The sequence below is a fragment of the Aristolochia californica genome, unplaced genomic scaffold (genome assembly GCF_029961685.1).
Source record: "Aristolochia californica isolate CCGP_79_NKW_82.1479 unplaced genomic scaffold, dmAriCali1.0.hap1 SCAF_10, whole genome shotgun sequence".
Taxonomy (NCBI): Eukaryota; Viridiplantae; Streptophyta; class Magnoliopsida; order Piperales; family Aristolochiaceae; genus Aristolochia; species Aristolochia californica.
The window spans coordinates 22,645,486-22,665,013 of NW_027181771.1; the positions used below are offsets into that span (position 1 = coordinate 22,645,486).

The 19,528-nt window shown below is 33.5% G+C and overlaps 1 protein-coding gene across 1 annotated transcript; it reads right to left on the reverse strand.

The window, feature by feature from the left end:
- Positions 1-220: 220 nt before the first annotated feature.
- LOC137942906 (F-box/LRR-repeat protein At3g26922-like) lies at positions 221-1,886 on the reverse strand. The gene is made up of 5 exons (XM_068788629.1): positions 1,459-1,886; positions 928-1,276; positions 741-845; positions 459-510; positions 221-273 (listed from the first exon to the last, which is right to left on the reverse strand). The coding sequence occupies exons 1-5, from the start codon at positions 1,884-1,886 to the stop codon at positions 221-223; spliced, it is 987 nt and encodes a 328-aa protein (XP_068644730.1).
- Between the last annotated feature and the right edge of the window lie 17,642 nt (positions 1,887-19,528).

The window sequence follows — 19,528 nt, forward strand, 5'->3', positions numbered from 1 at the left end:
ATCCAATTGACCTCAACAAAAGGAAGTGATCCCGCATCCACAACAAAATAGCAAAACAAGTGAACTAAACTTAATTGATGTCCAAGGAATGCATTTCACCTTTAAAAGATAAGTGCCCGTGCTTCAGTAGTTTGACCAATGACAATTTCTATTTTTCATGTTCTTGGAGGACCTGGGAATATAAGAAAAGTGCAATGCATACTTAAAAAAATAGTTAACTTCAAGAGGATTTAACAACATAATCATTGTAGTCACCATACAACAGAGTTGCAACTTGCCATATGCACACAATCAGGCAAGAGTGACAAAGCAAATATTTTCACTATCCCAGTTTTGAGAAAAATTCTCTCCTTCATTAAATACTAAAGGGTCAGATTCCTATATGTTGGCACTAGAAAAAAAACTTCAAGAGGGCTCTAGCTGACACAAAATGTAGAACATTTGCATGACTAATGCACCAGAAGTCATCTTTGTGACATGACATTCAGTTATATCGTTGTATCTAGATATCTGATAACCGGAAGAAAAATGATGACTCCCTTGACTACTTCTGTATCTCGGGTATGACTCCAGTGTTCGGTTGAGAAAAAGTGATAAATTGAGCAAGCAGCCAATGAGGGGTTCCACTTAAAAAAACAACCAAATTTATCTCCTCTTATGTCATGCTGGTGGAAACAGGAAGTCAAAAAATAGGAGAAAAATTATATGATTACATGACTAGGACATTTATAAAAGTTCACCTGTATATAGATCTTTTTTTCTAAAGGAGAAAAGGACAAAAGGGTGTAACTGAAAAACTTAGACATCTTAGCTTGATCAACTCCAAATATGTAAAAGAACATCGTCTACATGACCCTTCAGCAAGGAGCATCATAGACAAGAAACTAGTTAGGTTGACCAAACCAGAATATGTATTTTTAAAAAAACAGAATTGGGCAGATGGAAACGTACTGGATGAGTACTTGTGAGTTTAACTTCTAGGGAGCTTACACGTGAAAGCTTTGTCAAGAAATTCTTCCAGAGATGCAACTCGTAGTCAACCTCATCGTGGATGAGCAGTAGGGTTGCTTCATTTATGGAGGAGACATCATTGAAAATAGGGTTGTCACAAACTTGACCCTTGTACTGAAGATTCTTCAGGTTTGGTGTTCTTATCTCCATCTCTTCAACATTGAAACATGACTCCAATGTTAATATCTTCAATTGAAGATGATCAATCTTTACTGACTTCAGGGAGTTACAGTAACTCATAGTTAAGTCCTCAAGAAGAGGGGACCTACGAATTATCTCACCTAATTGAACACCATTAATTGTCACACCATAGAGAGCAACACTTCTTAGGGCTTTGAAACCCTTGAAATCATGTGGAGGCTCTAGTATGCACCAAGTTAAGTCGAGAGATGATATTCATAGACAAGAGAACAAGAGTTTGGCATTCTGAATTTATTCATCCCCCACCTGATATCATCATCATCTGTCGAGTCGGAGTGCCTTACATTTCCACTCAAATCAAGCACAAGCTCTCCAACTCCTTTAACTTTGACAAACTCAATCCACTCTATGAGATCGGATGAGTATCTGTCACCGGGACAAAAGAACATGCGGAATTTCTTAACCTTGTCTAGAGTATGGAGCTGTAAAAGTTGGTGGACAGCTTGTACATAATGTGTCTTCTTTAAATTTGTTGTGAATTCCTCATCAAAGTCTATAATAGTTGTGTATATCCATAAGGGTTTCCACATGTTTATCCATTGCCTAGATAGAATTGAAGTCTCCACTGCACACTTCAATGGAAGAAAAGAGAGTATAAGGTGAATTATATTTTCTGGTAGCTTGCTAATACTATCTTTCTTCTCAGTGAAGGTTCTTTTATTCTGAAAGTCCATTGAATGACCTTCTGTTTGTTATGCACTGCTGTTTGTGACCTGAAATAACAAAAAAACGTATTAATTATGCTTCGAAAGCTATTTTTTGAACAAAAAAATTGCAAAATTATATTTGAAAGCTTTTTTTTGGAGAAAAAAATTATACATATATCAATTGCATTAGAAGGAAATAATTTTTCCATTTGTTCACTTAGGGATTAATTGTGAATGAATCCCGTTAACGAGATTAATCATTGTTTTTTGTTTCAATCACAACTACCACCTATGATTAGTCTCAACCCCAGTTCATGTGGAACAATGCTTTGATATTCAATGATACCTATTGTGGGAGAAATAAGGGGCTTTTCAATTTTTTTCATTTCATTATTTGGAATAGATGGCATTCAAGAAAAAAATATCTCTACGTGGATAAAGACTTTTGTATTTGTATTTTTTTTATATTTTTTTCTGACAGTTACAAATGTTTCCATAAATTTAAACCAATGGAAAAAAATTTAGCAAGAAGTTCAAGAATTGCTACTTGATTTGGGAAATCTTAAGATTCAATAATTAAAGTATCAGGATCAAACATAATAATAAAATAAAAAATAAAAAATAAGAACAACATAAAAATGGTTTATGTAACAATTTATGAAGAAATGTCTTTTGGATAACTTTGTTTGAAGATACTAATTTTGGTTTTTTCTAATATATCGAATAATATTCGATTTGATACATACTGTCTGCACCATGTGTTGCACTTTATAAGACATGTATAATCTTGCAGGGCTCTACGATACCATATATCATATACGTCCCATTTGATATGTTATATGTCTTGGTGATATAGGCATCCTTGGGTAAGTGGACCAAATTAAGGAAATCCAAAACAATTTAAAAGTGCTTGCGGAAAGAGAAGATTATGTTCACATAAAAAATAATTAAAAGATAAAAAGAGGCAAGCATAGCTATGGCCAAGAGAAGTAAACCAAAATTTGCATACGACTTCTAGTAAAATCACAAAAGTAAGCGTAATAAGTTCTTATTGGAAGCAAAATGTGAGGAGCATGACTATGTCAATATTTAAAAGACAAGATTTGGGAGAAATCTCATCATGGAGGCACAAAGAAGCTTTATGTCCATGACAACGAGGTGATAAGGAGAGGTTTCAACTCAATATGGTCACAATAAACTTTGTTTAAAGGGTGCATCTTTTCACAATTAGATTATTGTCTATTTCATATTTATGATAAGATGATTCTTGAGGCATTATAACCTCATGTTAAGTTATTTTATAGTGTTTACATGTTCATAATTAGATTTAAAATATCTCAATGCAATTAGATCTACAGGGGGAATCAACTAGGGGTCTTAGGTTATTTCTTTATTATTTAAGTGCCTTATCTTTGAGTATATTTTTGTTACCACAATTAGTTATCAACGGGAATAGTAATGCTTATACTAACATTTTTTCTTAAAAAGGACTCAACATGCATTCAATTTTTAACGAAGGGAAGCGAGTAGTAGGCAAGACGAAAATGGAGCTGGTACAATCTATTAGGTCCAATGAGGGATAAATCTAGGGGGGGGGGGGGGGGTTGGAGGTGTTCATGCCACTAAATTGACAACAAGAACTAACTTACAAAAATTCATCTTCACTTAGATTTACAATCACAAACTAGGCACACAATCTTGACCATTAAAGGGGTTTCTAGTAGCAAAGTAGACTACACAAGCCTAGAGCTTCACAAGGATTTATAATAACTTATTAGGTACTAGCCTAGACTTAAGAATGAGAGTTTCAAAAGTGCTTGGCTACATGAGGACTTATATCACACAATCATAGTAGCAATGCTTCACAACATTTCTTTTTCAGCCACACATAGATGCACTCAATGAAATTGAGGTTAGGATGGTCTTGTCTACCCAATGCCTGACCCAATTTACAAGGGCTACTAGCTTCCTAATTGGTTGATTTTATAATCTAAGAACAAATAATAAACACAACCAATTCTATGTACCTATCTATGTATGAAAATCTCAAATAGTCTTTAATCATTAGATTTCAAAATATAAGTCCAAGGTAAATCTTGGATTGGTTTTTAAAATCAAGGGTTGCACTCAGCTCAATGGAATCAATGGTTTGAAAGTATAGCTCATGCGTAGTAGTAGTCTAAACCTCAGTGATTGATTTAAAAGTACAAAGACACTAGTTTAGTATTCTCAACCAAATACAATTTAAGATTTAAATGTAAATTCATGTATATACTTGGATTTTGAAACTCTTCCTCAAACTTCTAATACTATGTAAAAACCATTTTAAATACCCTAATAATCAACACACAAGAATGTATAATGTGATTAGAAAATAAGAAGCTCAAACAAGGGTTTGCAGAACTAGTTTTGAGTGGTAACCATTCAAACAATCAATCGAGTAATGATTCAAATATGATCTTTGAATCAATAGGCTTACATTCAACAATCATAGTTCTGAGTATTTAAACAATGTTTAAAAAAAAAAAACATTGATACTATTATTTCTAGGAGGAAATACTCAAGTTCAGGTTTTGACTTCCTTTGAGAGCTTGAGATGGTTAAAAAGTCAAATTTGAGTCTAGGAGCATGAGCACTTCAAAACTTTTCTTTGGAAGCATGTTGAAAACAAGTTTGTGAGAGATCTTCTTAAATAGAAATCTCTCCAACATTAAAAAAAAAACCATTAGAGTTAGAAAATTATATTTTGTCACTTAGAAAAACAAGGTAAAAAATAAGTCCAAAAAATCTAATCAAATATATATTAAATTCTTTTTTATTACCAAACATATTGGTATGTCACTTATTGATCATTTGGGAGTGCTGTAAGATCCAAATCTGGGCCTAACTTTTTGAAAATTTGAATTTTTGAAATAAGGGTCATCTCTTGTTTTGGGGCCAAAATCTTGTTCTGAAAATTTGGCTTGTTTGAGCGACACATGTTGTTGATCCCTTGCATGGGTCGTCTGCTTTCTTCTTAATTCACACATAAGTAACATAATTGTATGTTTTCTTAAAAATTATATCCATGAGAATCTTGAGACTGGCACATTCATCCAATTGCTCATGTGGAATGATCCTTCTTAACTAAGTTATTTTGGTCGGTACTAATTAATTTAGCCCCAAAGGTTCTAGCTAACTACTATATGAAACATAAATATGCCTAAAGGTATTTATTTATCAAGCGTTGTCTCAAGTATATCTATTTGAGCTTTCTTAACTACATTATTTTGGAGAATACTAACTAATTTAGGCTCAAGGATATTGGCTAACTACTATAAGAAACATTCATATGCCAAAAAGTATGTATTTTGAATGCTTTCTCACAAGTAAAGTATATCTAGCTTTAAAACTGATTTGGTAACATAGAGTTCATTGCTTCCAAGATTCTTTTGTGTGATTAAGGGCGTACATAGACCTGATATTTGGTATCACCCACAACTATGATCACTTGGAAGACTTGTGCACGTAACCACCCCCGAAGGATGGACCTCAATCACCGCATACTGATATGATTTTTTTATCTTACTTTGACAAAAAATTACTGGATTAAAATTTGATTTGGAAGGGCTAGTATTTAAGTGTCCCTCAAAAAATTTTGAATATTGAAGTACCACAATTTCCATATCCTAAAGATTGATTTGGAGGTTTGATTCAACAAGTAAATATATTGTTAGATCGGTGGTACACATGATTTATTTGCAGAGGGACTTAGATGGTTAATTAAGAAAATTAGATACTTCCTTGTATTTAGTAGTTTTTATGGCCAACTCAGAAGGATGAATTCCCTTTGACACTTATATCCAAAAATCTGCAAAGTATATGTACACAAATTTTCTATTGCCTTATTCAGTATGCATTTCTATCTCAATATGCATGGTCTAAGATGTGTACTACAAGTTGTGTACGGTGAGTCTTGTCTTGAATTTTTCAAGAAAGCTACTTTAAATGGTTTTATCAATCAATTTCAACCAAGAGGATGTAAGCCATCTGTTGTGCCCTTTTGGAATTGATAATATGGGTCAAGAAAAAGGGGGCAATTCAATGAAAATTAGCACAATAGTAGGTATTATATTATTGTATTATATTATTTCCATATATCCTACATTAAAGGCCAGATTGAGCTACCGTATTGCAAGTTTCTCAAGAGTGTGCTTGCTTTGTTGAGCGTATGCCATTTGAAAAGATATTTTATCAACGTTGCCAATGATAGAGGTGGACTACACATTGACTTTACTTTAAGAGAAATTGACTGAATTGCCTTGTTATGTGAAATAGATAATTTTTTCTCTCAAGTATCTGCTTTCTCCATTGAGATACTCAAAATGGAGTTGTATTTTCTATGCAAGCTACCAGATTGCAAAGCCACCTAGGAGTGTGATTGTCTTGTCGACGTCTTTGATGTTTTCTGTATCGGCTGCAAGTGACTTCAGATTTTGAACCACTGTGGAGAATGAAACTTCTTTGCTTCAACAAATTTTTAGAATTTTGGTGATGAACCGGGTACTCTTGTTAGGAAACTCAAGAGTTTTATCTTCCACTCAACTTTTGCTAGAAAAAAATATTCCTTTGTGACTAAGAAGAGAAAAATGCAATGACAAGAACAAAAAGTTTGCATTGTCCTTCTTTTGACGAATGCGTTGGATCGAATGACTCTGATACCAATTAGTTTGGAAACATAGATTAGGCTCAAACCCTTATATATAAATCCTAATTTTATACAAAATAGGCTTGTATTTTAGTGCTAAATACAGAAAACAAAAGCAACAATTTTGGGGTTTATCGTCCCGTTGCACATTGCTCCACTTAAAAAACATAATTTGAAGAATCCAAAAAAGGGTTAAACAACCCTAAGACAACGAACCCTAGCTAGTAATAAAGCCATTGACATTGTTAGAATTTATGATTTTGGTGTAAGAATCAAAGAGGAATTGAGTGTGGTACACATGATTTTGGTGTAAGAAGAGATTGAGATAGAGATTGAGAATAGTAGGCGAAAAGAGAGGGAAAAGGTTGGATAAGTATTTTAGGATAGGGATTCATGTTGAATTTTTATTATTAATCCTTGCTTTTCTAAGTACATTACAACTGAGAGAAATGAGTCGCACACTGGAGTAGTTAGATATTTTAGCTTATGTCCAAACCTTGTAATGTTTGGTTTAGTACTCCATTGAAGAAATACTTACCTTCACTCCAATTTCATGATAAAAAATCCACTAAAATGAAAGACACAACCCAATGATATTTTTGTCATCTCTAAATTTGTATGTAGTTTTAGTCAATCAATTAGGGCAAGTCCAATTTCATGAATCAATTGGAGAAGGTCCTAATTAATTTAGAGATTTGCTTTATTGGACTTGCTCTTATTGATTCACTTCATTGGACTTAGTTTTTATATTGGACTTTTCTAAGTGATTCAATTTGAAAAATCTACAAGGATTTTTTTTCAAATTTATGAGTCACATGTGACGTATAAGTGCCTTGATAGTTTTGCTCCTCAATGAGAGACCATGTTTTCATATCCAACAAAATATTTTCCTCCTTCATATTGAAAACTTTTAAAATGGCCTTCCACTTCTAATGATCAGTTAAATTGTGAGGTCAATCCGATGGTGCTCACATCTGCAGGAGCAATGGAAATGTCACTTCAACTGCTTACGGTAGATCTATAACTATTGGTCAAATTTGTAGCTATAGGAATAAGGCTGCCATATACTTTTATTATTCTAGTTTTCCTTTGATGAAAGATATTGCATCTTCATCTTGGCCTTCATGATTGGAAAACCTATCATTCATAGTAGCAAATTGAGAGTGTTAGTCCTAGTTTACAAAATGGCTTGACTTTGTATTAACTTTTATAAACGGAGAGAATATAAGCTATTTAGTCCCAAATGGTTGAGCTCACTTCAAGAATGAATAGTCTCGTTCTTAGAGAGATTAAATTGGATTAGCATGACTAAACATCCCAAAAGATTAGTTTAATGAGGATCCCAATATTGATTTGGCTTATTCGTTTGACCAATATTCTGACTCTTACCAAACCATGAAAGAGTAGAAGACATAAGAGATATGCTTTTTGATTGGTTTTAAGGTAGAGTTTGCCTCATGATCAAAGGAATACTAGGGAGAATAGGCTGATGAATCCCAAGAGATTTTATGGATTAAGCCATTTGGCGCCTCAATGTTGATTCATTACATCTTGTGGTTGAAGTAGGTCTCAAGGTATTTTTGTATGCTGACTCAAGTGATATATCGGTTTGGTTTAGAATATTATGAAATAGTTTTGTTCCTATCTACCATTGGTGTTAAAGGGAGAACTATGAGGAACCAACCTCCATGCGAGAGGACTAGGTTATTCCTATCTATCACTTGGCGACTAAGTTAGTATAGAAGAACTACAAACTATAGGGAAATCCTCCTCTATACAAGTTATAGTACAAGGTTTCTAAACAAAGTGAGATGGGGAAGCATCACTAGGTATTAAGCAATCTCATAATTTTTTCAAGCATAAAATACTATTCGTTGCCATTTATCGGGCAGACATGAATGATTATATTATTAAAACCTAAATTGCAATGGATCCGACAATTATACTTTAGTTTATTATATTAGTGCACATTGAAGGTGAAGAAGAGATTAATTGAAACCCAAAAATTATTTGTTTGCCTATTTTCTCTTTTAGAAAGCTAACCGCCATTAAATCAGCCAGGGTTCCTACCTCAAAATCAAAGTTGATACAATTTTTCTCTATGCCTATATCAATATGGACGAAACCGAGCACAATGGTTTTTTAAAATGCATTCAATAGATCAATAAAGGAGACAAACTTGATCAATTACACCCATAAAATATTAGGACAGTTAGGGATATGCAAAAAAAAAAAGAAAAATCGTTGAAGAGATACCATTTTTACGCACCTTAGCTCATATCAATCCATGTTGCATGCATCTCAGTTTGTTCAAATAGAAACATAAAAGAAAAAGGAAACATATCGATAGGAAAAGAAAAAAATATAATAGAACAGAAATAATATATCTACGTAAGACGAAGCAGTCAATGAAAGAAGAAAGAGAAGTTCATTTGAGAAGAAAACGAACCTATAGAGGTTGATGATTGGAATTAAAGAAGCCGAATACCTCGTAGAGCCTTGAGAATGGATTAGTAGCTTCAGAAGGAGCTGACAGAAGAGAGCCTCGGGGGACTCGTCTCACAAATAGAGAGGAAAGAAAAGAGAGGAGAAGAGAGTGGAGAGGAGTTGAGCAGAGAGGTTCAGGGGGATAGCAGTAAAGACTGAGAAGAAAGTGGGGCCGATCATCAATGAGACCTCGTATAAAATCTCTTATTGAACGACTGTTTTGTTTTATTTCCACATCAGAGCTATTATTGATTTTGTTAAGCCAGCCAATCTTAAGTCTTTCAATTTATTAGCTTGAATGCGAAATTACTGCTTCTTCTAAAAGCCCCCCCTCCCCCTCTCTGTTTTTTTTTCCTCTCTCTCTCTCTCTATGGCAAAACTTCCACTAATGGACAAAGGTTTTTTAATCAAGAAGATAAAAACTTAGTCAAAAAAAAAATCCAAAATTTAGCTAAATTACAAATGCCCTTAGATTCTGATTACATCATTAATGAAACTGATGGTAGCAACATTAGATGGGGCAGTGTACTTATTGCCGAACCTCACAAATATAGTATTAAAGAAGAAGAACATATCTGTAGTTATGCTAGTGGAAAAGTAAAATAAAAAGGAAGTATGAGTAGCATAGATGCAGAAATTTTAGCAATTATTTACTCAGAAGCTTTTCGGCTTTTCATTATTAGTAAAAATGAATTTACATTAAGAACTGATTTTGAAGCAATAGTAAAATATTTCCAAAGAAGCAAAGAAAATAAGATAAGTAGAAGAAGATGGCTAAATCTTGTAGATATAATTATAGGAAATGGATACAAGATAGAATTTGAACATATCAAAGGTAAAAATAATAGTCTTGCAGATACATTAAGTAGGAGATTTTTTTATTCGTCCTTGGTTAATTGAACAGATGGATCCTCCAGACCAGATGTCCTCAAGATCTTCTTCCTCAAGATTCAATATTTATGGACAAGAATTTTTAAATTTTGGTAATAAAAAATTAGTAGTTTTTCCTAAATCTAATATTACATTTAAGACTTTACCCCATATTTCTGTTGGCAAAGAAGAACAATGCTTATTAGACAACTTATGGCTTTCTTAACAAAGAATTCCTAATGATCAAAAATACTTTTTATCCAGTATTAATAGTTTATCAGAATATTTTTGTCAAAAAAAGAAAAGTTTTAATCTTTATCTAGTTTTTAAAGGTAAAACTCCAGGAGTTTTCATTCCAGGACTGAAGTAATAGAAAGTATTCAAGATTTTCAAAGACCTATTTATAAAGAATTTAATAATTTACAAGAAGCCTTAGAAGCTGCTAAGCACAGTATAGGAAGCCCGTCCTTAAGATTTATGAGAAAAGACCAAATATCTTATGGGATTGCCAAAGATACTAGAAGAATTGTTTTTTTGTGATCACTATGAAACCCTATCCAAGACCATACAAAGACTCAATGAAAAGAGAAGGTTACTCCAGAAAAAAAATAATTTTCAGAAAGAATACATAAACACCATTGAAGAAGAAAACAAACAACTCAAGGCAAGATTAACATGTACTTTTTCTAACCAGATACCTACTAGTGAGGGTAAAGACACATCAAAAATCCATTGACGGCTAGACATTTGCCAAAAATTTCAGAAGAAAAGAAGAAAGACAAACAACAAACAAATCCAGAAGATATTAAAAAGATGATGAAAGAATATTTTCAAGAATATCTTAAAGAACAAGGTTATGAGACACAAGACTCAGAAATATTTAGTAAATCTGGATCTACTGGTACTCAGACTCTTCAGTGTTATTCTCAAGAAGAAGACGAAGACTATGACTTTGACTCAAAAGCTATACACAATGTGACCACTTTAGATGGGAAATAACTAGACAAAAGTACTACGAAGGTAATCTAGAAAAGAAAAAGATAATGGATACTTAGACTATTATTCAAGATAATGGATATTGAGAAGATTATCTAGAAAAGACATTAGAAAAGACTATCATTGACTCAAAACAAAGATAGACATGATCATGTTTGAGATGACAAGAAATTCAGCCCACGGTTTCAGCACATGGTTTTCCAGCCCATGGTTTCATCATATGGTTTGAGATAAAAGTTTCCAACCCACTATTTTAGCACATGATTTGAGACAATAAGCTTTACAGCTCGTGGTGGTTTGAAGATGCCCCTGGTTTCCTAGCACCCATTTTTTACTTTGTAAAAAGTTAGTATTTTTCCTTTTTGGGTTTTGTTTAACCTTAGCCACACACTTGTAAAGATTATGAGATAAGTCATTGATGATGGGGCCCAATGAGCAACCGTATGACAATCTCTATCTATTCTGTGTCGGCAAAGGTTTGTCAATAAATACCCAGTTGTAAGTTATAGAAGATATCAATGAAGTTCACACCTTGCTCTCTAAACCCATGACTTCTTTCTCTTCCTCTGAATCCCCTGCATAATTCCTACATCAACTGTGTTTCCAAGTAAGTTCTTATTTTTAAAAAAGTAATTTTATTTACTTAGGGGTTTTCCTAAAGGGAACTCCTGAACCTCAGTCTGTTTCAATCCATAATTTCTTTCTCTAATCTGGAGTCAATTCCCTGCATAACGTAAAGGCATTATAATGATCCTTTGATGTTTCATGGTCCTATGTCCCATATGTTCACCTGTTTAGCCAAAGGAGGCGTCAGGGATTTGTTGATGGGAAAAAAAAGAGGTGCATGTGCCAGAAGCAAAATTGCCAGGAAGCCATACAAGTCGTCATGTCTTGGGTACTCTATACCTGAAGAAAGAAAGATAAGGATTGAATCAGTAAAGATTTAGTATGTACCTTCAGAAAATTACACATCTAAAATTTTTCCTCTCTGGTTTTATCTTTATTTATGATACTACTTTGTGTTGTTACAATCATTATTGTAAGTCTTTTCATTATTTTGGCTTTTAAGGTTTTTTTTTAAAGTTCTTTTCGTATGTATCTAGATTTAATTTCTAATTTTGTAGTACTGATCTTGTTATGCAAAGTATTATCTTCTGGTGTTATACCTAATATCTTTAGGCAGGGTATACAAGCTTCTATAAAACATAAATTACATTTTTCTCTAATTTTCTTGCTAGTGTACTTATTGCATTTAAAACCGTACCTTATGGGATTGCCAAAGATACTAGAATTGTTTTTTGTGACCACTGTGAAACCCTATCCAAGACCATACAAAGACTCAATGAAAAGAGAAGGTTACTCTAGGAAAAGAATGATTTTCAGAAAGAATACATAAACACCATTTGAGAAGAAAACAGACAACTCAAGGCAAGATTAACAGGTACTTTTTCTACCCAGATACCTACTAGTGAGGGTAATTCACTAGCTATTCTAGGTCAAACAGTAGCTGGTAAAGACACATCAAATCCGCTGACGGTTGGACATTTACCAAAAAAGTCAGAAGAAAAGAAGAAAGACAAACATCAGACAGATCCACAAGATATTAAAAAGATGATGAACAAATATTTTCAAGAATATCTTAAAGAACAAGGTTATGGAAAACAAGACTCAGAAATATCCAGCAAATCTGGATCTACTGCTACTCAGACTCTTCAGTGTTATTCTCAAGAAGAAGACGAAGACTATGGCTTTGACTCAGAAGCTATACACAATTTGACTACATTAGATGGGAAATACCAAGACAAAAGTACTAAGAAGATTATCTAGAAAAGAAAAAGATAATGGATACTTAGACTATTGTTCAAGATAATGGATACTGAGAAGATTATCTAGAAAAGACATCTGAAAAGGCTATCATTGACTCAGAATAAAGATAGACATGATCCTAATTGAGAAGACAAAAAATTCAGCCCACGGTTTCAGCACACGGTTTTCCAGCCCATGGTTTCATCATATGGTTTGAGATAAAAGTTTCCAGCCCATAGTTTTAGCACATGGTTTGAGAAGATAAGATTTCCAGCTCATGGTGGTTTGAAGATGCCCCTGGTTTCCTAGCACCATGTTTTTTGACTTTGTAAAAAGTTCGTATTTTTCCTTTTTAGGGTTTTGTTTAACCTTAGTCGCACACTTGTAAAGATTATGAGATAATTCATTGACGATGGGGCCGAATGAGCACTCGTATCTCTATCGATTCCGTGTCGGCAAAGGTTTGTCTATAAATACCCAGTTGTAAGTTATAGAAGATATGAATGAAAAAACCCAGTTCTTGCACACCTTGCTCTCTAAACCCATGACATCTTTCTCTTCCTCTGAATCGCCTGCATAATTCCTACATCAACTGTGTTTCCAAGTAAATTATTTTTTTAAAAAAGTAATTTTATTTACTGAGGGGTTTTCCTAAAGGGAACTCCTAAACCTCTGTCTGTTTGAATACACAATTTCTTTCTCTAATTTGGAGTCAATCCCCTGCACGACGTAAAAGCATTATGTGATCCTTTGATGTTTCACGGTCCTATGTCCCATATGTTCGCCCGTTTAGCCAAAGGAGGCATCAGGGCTTTGTTGTTGGGAAAACAAAGTGGAGCCCATGACAAAAGCAAAAAATCTAGGAAGCCATACAAGTCGTCATGTCTAGGGTTCTCTATACCCGAAGAAAGAGAGATATGGATTCAAACATTAAAGGTTTAGGATGTACCTTTAGAAAATTTCACATCTACTATTATTCCTCTCTAGTTTTATCTTTATTTATGATAATACTATGTGTTGTTATAATCATTATTGTTAGTCTTTAATTCTTACGGCAATTATAGTTTTTGTTTTTAAAAAAAAAGTTCTTTTCTTATGTATCTAGATTTAATTTCTAATTTTGTATTACTGATCTTGTTATGCAAAGTATTATCTTCTGGTGTTATACCTAAAATCTTTAGGCAGGGTATACAAGCTTCTATAAAACATAAATTACATTTTGCTCTATTTTTCTTGCAAGGGTACCAATTGCATTTAAAATAGTATCTTATGGGATTGCCAAAGATACAAGAAGAATTGTTTTTAGAGATCACTATGAAACCCTATCCAAGACCATACAAAGACTCAATGAAAAGAGAAGGTAACTCAAGGAAAAGAATGATTTTTAGAAAAAATACATATACACCATTGAAGAAGAAAACAGACAACTCAAGGCAAGATTAACAGGTACTTTTTCAACCCAGATACCTACTAGTGAGGGTAATTCACTAGTTATTCCAGCTCAAATGGTAGCTGGTAAAAGACACATCCAATCTGTTGACGGGTGGACATTTTTCAAAAACGTCAGAAGAAAAGAAGAAAGGCAAACATTAGACAGATCCAAAAGATATTAAAAAGATGATGAAAGAATATTTTCAAGAATATCTTAAAGAACAAGGTTATGAGTAACAAGACTCAAAAATATCCAGTAAATCTGGATCTACTAGTACTGAGAATCTTCAGTATTATTCTCAAGAAGAAGACAAAGACTATGACTTTGACTCAGAAGCTATACACAATTTGACCACTTTAGATGGGAAATAGCAAGACAAAAGTACTAAGAAGATTATCTAGAAAAGAAAACGATAATGGATACTTAGACTATTATTCAAGATAAAGGATACTGAGAAGATTATCTAGAAAAGTCATCTTAAAATATTATCATTGACTCATAATAAAGATAGACATGATCCTGTTTGAGAAGACAAAAAATTCAGCCCATGGTTTCATCATATGGTTTGAGATAAAAGTTTCCAACCCACAGTTTTAGCACATGGTTTGAGAAGATAAGCTTTCCAGCTCATGGTGGTTTGATGATGCCCCAGTTTTTCTAGCACCTTATTTTTGACTTTGTTGCACCGTGTTTTTGACTTTGTAAAAAGTTTGTATTTTTCCTTTTTGGGTTTTGTTTAACCTTAGCCGCACACTTGTACAAATTATGAGATAAGTCATTGACGATGGGGCCCAATGAGCACCCGTATGACAATCTCTATCTATTCCGTGTCGACAAAGCTTGGTCTATAAATACCCAGTTGTAAGTTATAGAAGATATGAACGAAAAAAGCCCGTTCTAGCACACCTTGCTCTCTTATCCCAAGAATTCTCTTCCTCTGAATCCCCTGCATAATTCCTACGTCAACTATGTTTCCAAGTAAGTTCTTATTTTTAATAAAGTAATTTTATTTACTTTGGAGTTTTCTTAAAGGGAACTCCTAAACTTCTGTCTGTTTGAATCCATAATTTCTTTCTCTAATCTGGAGTAAATCCCATGCATGACGTAAAAGCATTATGGTGATCCTTTGATGTTTCATGGTCCTATGTCCCATATGTTCGCCCGTAAGCCAAAAGAGGCGTCAGGGCTTTGTTGTTGGGAAAATAAAGAGGAGCACGTGGCAAAAGCAAAATTGCTAGGAAGCCATACAAGTCATCATGTCTTGGGTTCTCTATACCTGAAGGAAGAAAGATAAGGATTCAAACTGTAAAGGTTTAGGATGAACCTTTAGAAAATTCACATCTACTATTTTTCCTCTCTGGTTTTATCTTTATTTATGACAATACTTTGTGTTATTATAATCTTTATTGTTAGTCTTTTAATTCTAACGAGAATTAAAGTTTTTTTTTTTTAAAAAAGTTCTTTTCATATGTATCTAGATTTAATTTCTTATTTTGTATTAATGATCTTCTTATGCAAAGTATTATCTTCTAGTGTTATACCTAAAATCTTTAGGCAGGGTATACAAGCTTCTATAAAACATAAATTACATTTCGCTCTATTTTTACTTGTTAGGGTACCAATTGCATTTAAAACAGTATCTTATGGGATTGCCAAAGATACTTGAAGAATTGTTTTTTGTGATCACTGTGAAACCCTATCCAAGACCATACAAAGACTCAATGAAAAGAGAAGGTTACTCCAGGTGAAGAAAGATTTTCAGAAAGAATACATAAACACCATTGAAGAAGAAAACAGACAACTCAAGGCAAGACTAACAGGTACTTTTTCAACCTAGATACCTACTAGTGAAGGTAATTCACTAGCTAGTCCAGCTCAAACGGTAGCTGGTAAAGACACATAAAATCCGTTGATGGGTGGACATTTGTCAAAAAGGTTAGAAAAAAAGAAGAAAGATAAACAGAAGACAGATCCAGACGATATGAAAAAGATGATGAAGGAATATTTTCAAGAATATCTTAAAGAACAAGGTTATGAGAAACAAGACTCTGAAATATCCTGTAAATCTGGATCTACTGGTACTCAGACTCTTCAGTGTTATTCTCAAGAAGAAGACGAAGACTATGAATTTGACTCTGAAGCTGTACACAATTTGACCACTTTAGATGGGAAATAGGGAGACAAAAGTACTAAGAAGATTATCTAAAAAAGAAAAAGATAATGGATACTTAGACTATTATTCAAGATAATGGATACTGAGAAGATTATCTAGAAAACACTTCTAAAAAAACTATCATTGACTCAGAATAAAGATAAACATGATCCTATTTTAGAAGACAAAAAATTCAGCGCACGGTTTCAGCACATGGTTTTCCAGCCCATGGTTTCATCATATGGTTTAAGACAAAAGTTTCCAACCCACTGTTTTAGCACATGGTTTGAGAAGATAAGCTTTCCAGCTCATGGTGGTTTGAAGATGCCGCTGGTTTCCTAGCACCATGTTTTTGACTTTGTAGCACCATGTTTTTTACTTTGTAAAAGTTTTTATTTTTCCTTTTTGGGTTTTGTTTAACCATTGAAGATTATGAGATAATTCATTGACGATGGGGCCCAATGAGCACCCGTATGACAATTTCTATCTATTCAGTATTGGCAAAGGTTTGGGGTTTAGGGTTTGTCTATAAATACCCAGTTGTAAGTTATTGAAGATATGAATGAAAAAACCCTGTTCTTGTACACCTTGCTCTCTAAACCCATGACTTCTTTCTCTTCCTCTGAATCCCTTGCATAATTCCTACATCAACTGTGTTTCAAAGAAATGTCTCATTTTTAAAAAAATATTTTTGTTTACTTAGTGGTTTTCCTAAAGGGAACTCCTAAACCTCTGTCTGTTTGAATCCATAATTTCTTTCTCTAATCTGGAGTTAAAATCCCCTACATGACGTAAAAGAATTATGGTGATCCTTTGATGTTTCACGGTCCTATGTTCCATATGTTTGCCCGTTTAGCCAAAGAAGGCGTCTGGGCTTTGTTGTTGGAAAAAAAGAGGAGCTTGTGGCAGAACCAAAATTGCTAGGAATCCATACAAGTCGTCATGTCTTGGGTTCTCTATACTTGAAGGAAGAAAGATAAGGATTCAAATAATAAAGGTTTACGATGTACCTTTAGAAAATTTCACATCTATAGTTTTTCGTCTCTAGTTTTATCTTTTTTTATGATACTACTTTGTGTTGTTATAATCATTATTGTTAGTCTTTTAATTCTTTCTGTTTATACAATTTTTATTTTTTTAAAAGTTCATTTTTTATGTTTATGGATTTAATTTCTAATTTTGTATCACAGATCTTGTTATGCAAAGTATTATCTTCTGTTGGGAAAAAAAAGGAGCCCGTGGCAGAAGCAAAATTGCTAGGGAGCCATACATGTCGTCATGTCTTGAGTTCTCTATACCTGAAGGAAGAAAGATAAGGATTCAAACTGTAAAGTTTTAGAATGTACCTTTAGAAAATTCACATCTACTATTTTTTCTCTTTGGTTTTATCTTTATTTATGACAATACTTTGTGTTGTTATAATCTTTATTGTTACTCTTTTAATTCTAACGACAATTAAAGTTTTTTTTTTTTTTTAGAAGTTCTTTTCATATGTATCTGGATTTAATTTCTTATTTGTATTACTGATCTTCTTATGCAAAGTATTATCTTCTGGTGTTATACCTAAAATCTTTAGGTAGGGTATACAAGCATCTATAAAACATAAATTACATTTTGCTCTATTTTTACTTGTTAGGGTACCAATTGCATTTAAAACAGTATCTTATGGGAATGCCAAAGAGCCTAGAAGAATTTTTTTTTGTGATCACTGTGAAACCCTATCCAAGACCATACAAAGCCTCAATAAAAAGAGAAGGTTACTCTAGGAAAAGAATGATTTTTAGAAAGAATACATAAACACCATGAAGAAGAAAACAAACAACTCAAGGCAAGATTAACATGTACTTTTTCTACCCAGATACCTACTAGTGAGGGTAATTCACTAGCTAGTCCAACTCAAACGGTTGCTGGTAAAGTCACATCAAATCCGTTGATGGCTGGACATTTGCCCAAAATGTCTGAAGAAAAGAAGAAAGACAAACAACTGACAGAAACAAAAGATATTAAAAAGATGATGAAAGAATATTTTCAAGAAAATCTTAAAGAACAAGTCTATGAGAAACAAGACTCAGAAATATCCTATAAATCTGGATCTACTGGTACTCAGACTCTTCAGTGTTATTCTCAAAAAGAAGATGAAGACTATGACTTTCACACTGAATCTATGCACAATTTCACCACTTTAGATGGGAAATAGCAAGACAAAAGTTCTAAGAAGATTATCTAGAAAAGAAAAAGATAATGGATACTTAGACTATTATTCAAGATAATGGATATTGAGAGGATTATCTAGAAAAGACAAATGAAAAGACTATCATTGACTCAGAATAAAGATAGACATGATCCTATTTGAGAAGACAAAAAATTCAGCCCACGGTTTCAGCACATGGTTTTCCAGCCCATGGTTTCACCATATGGTTTGACATAAAAGTTTCCAACCCACTATTTTAGCACATGGTTTGAGAAGATAAGGTTACCAGCTCATGGTGGTTTGAAGATGCCCCTAGTTTCCTAGCACCTAGTTTTTGACTTTGTTGCGCCCTGTTTTTGACTATAGAAAAAGTTTGTATTTTTTTTTTTTTTGGGGGTTTAGTTTAACCTTAGCCGAACACTTGCAAAGATTATGAGATAAATCATTGGCGATGGGGCCCAATGAGCACCAGTATGTCAATCTCTATCTATTCCATGTCGGCAAAGGTTTGTCTATAAATACTGAGTTGTAAGTTATAGAAAATATGAATGAAAAAAACTCAGTTCGTGCGCACCTTGCTGTCTAAATCCATGACTTGTTTCTCTTGCTCTGAATCCCTGCATAATTCCAACATCAAATGTGTTTCCAAGTTCGTTCTTATTTTTTAAAAAATATTTTTATTTACTTAGTGGTTTTCCTAAAGGGAACTCCTAAACCTATGTCTATTTGAATCCATAATTTCTTTCTCTAATCTGGAGTCAATCCCTGCATGACGTAAAAGCATTATGGTGATCCTTTGATGTTTCACGATTCTATGTCCCATATGTTCGCCTGTTTAGCCAATGGAGGCGTCATGGCTTTGAAGTTGGGAAAAAAAGGGGCCCATGCCAGAAGCAAAATTGCTAGGAAGCATACAAGTCGTCATGTCTTTGGTTATCTATACCTGAAGGAAGAAAGATAAGGATTCAAAGAGTAAAGGTTTAGGATGTACCTTTAGAAAATTTCACATCTACTATTTTTCCTCTCTGGTTTTATCTTTATTTATGAT

What these genes read in the sequence shown, in the direction of transcription:
- LOC137942906 (XM_068788629.1), bottom strand. Translation starts at nt 1,886, where the DNA reads ATGGACTTTCAGAATAAAAGAACCTTCACTGAGAAGAAAGATAGTATT. An exon ending in AAAAAAAGATCTATATACAG is followed by an intron (nt 511 to 740) that starts GTGAACTTTTAT and finishes TCCGGTTATCAG; the next exon opens with ATATCTAGATACAACGATAT. An exon ending in TGTCACAAAGATGACTTCTG is followed by an intron (nt 274 to 458) that starts GTGCATTAGTCA and finishes GCATATGGCAAG; the next exon opens with TTGCAACTCTGTTGTATGGT.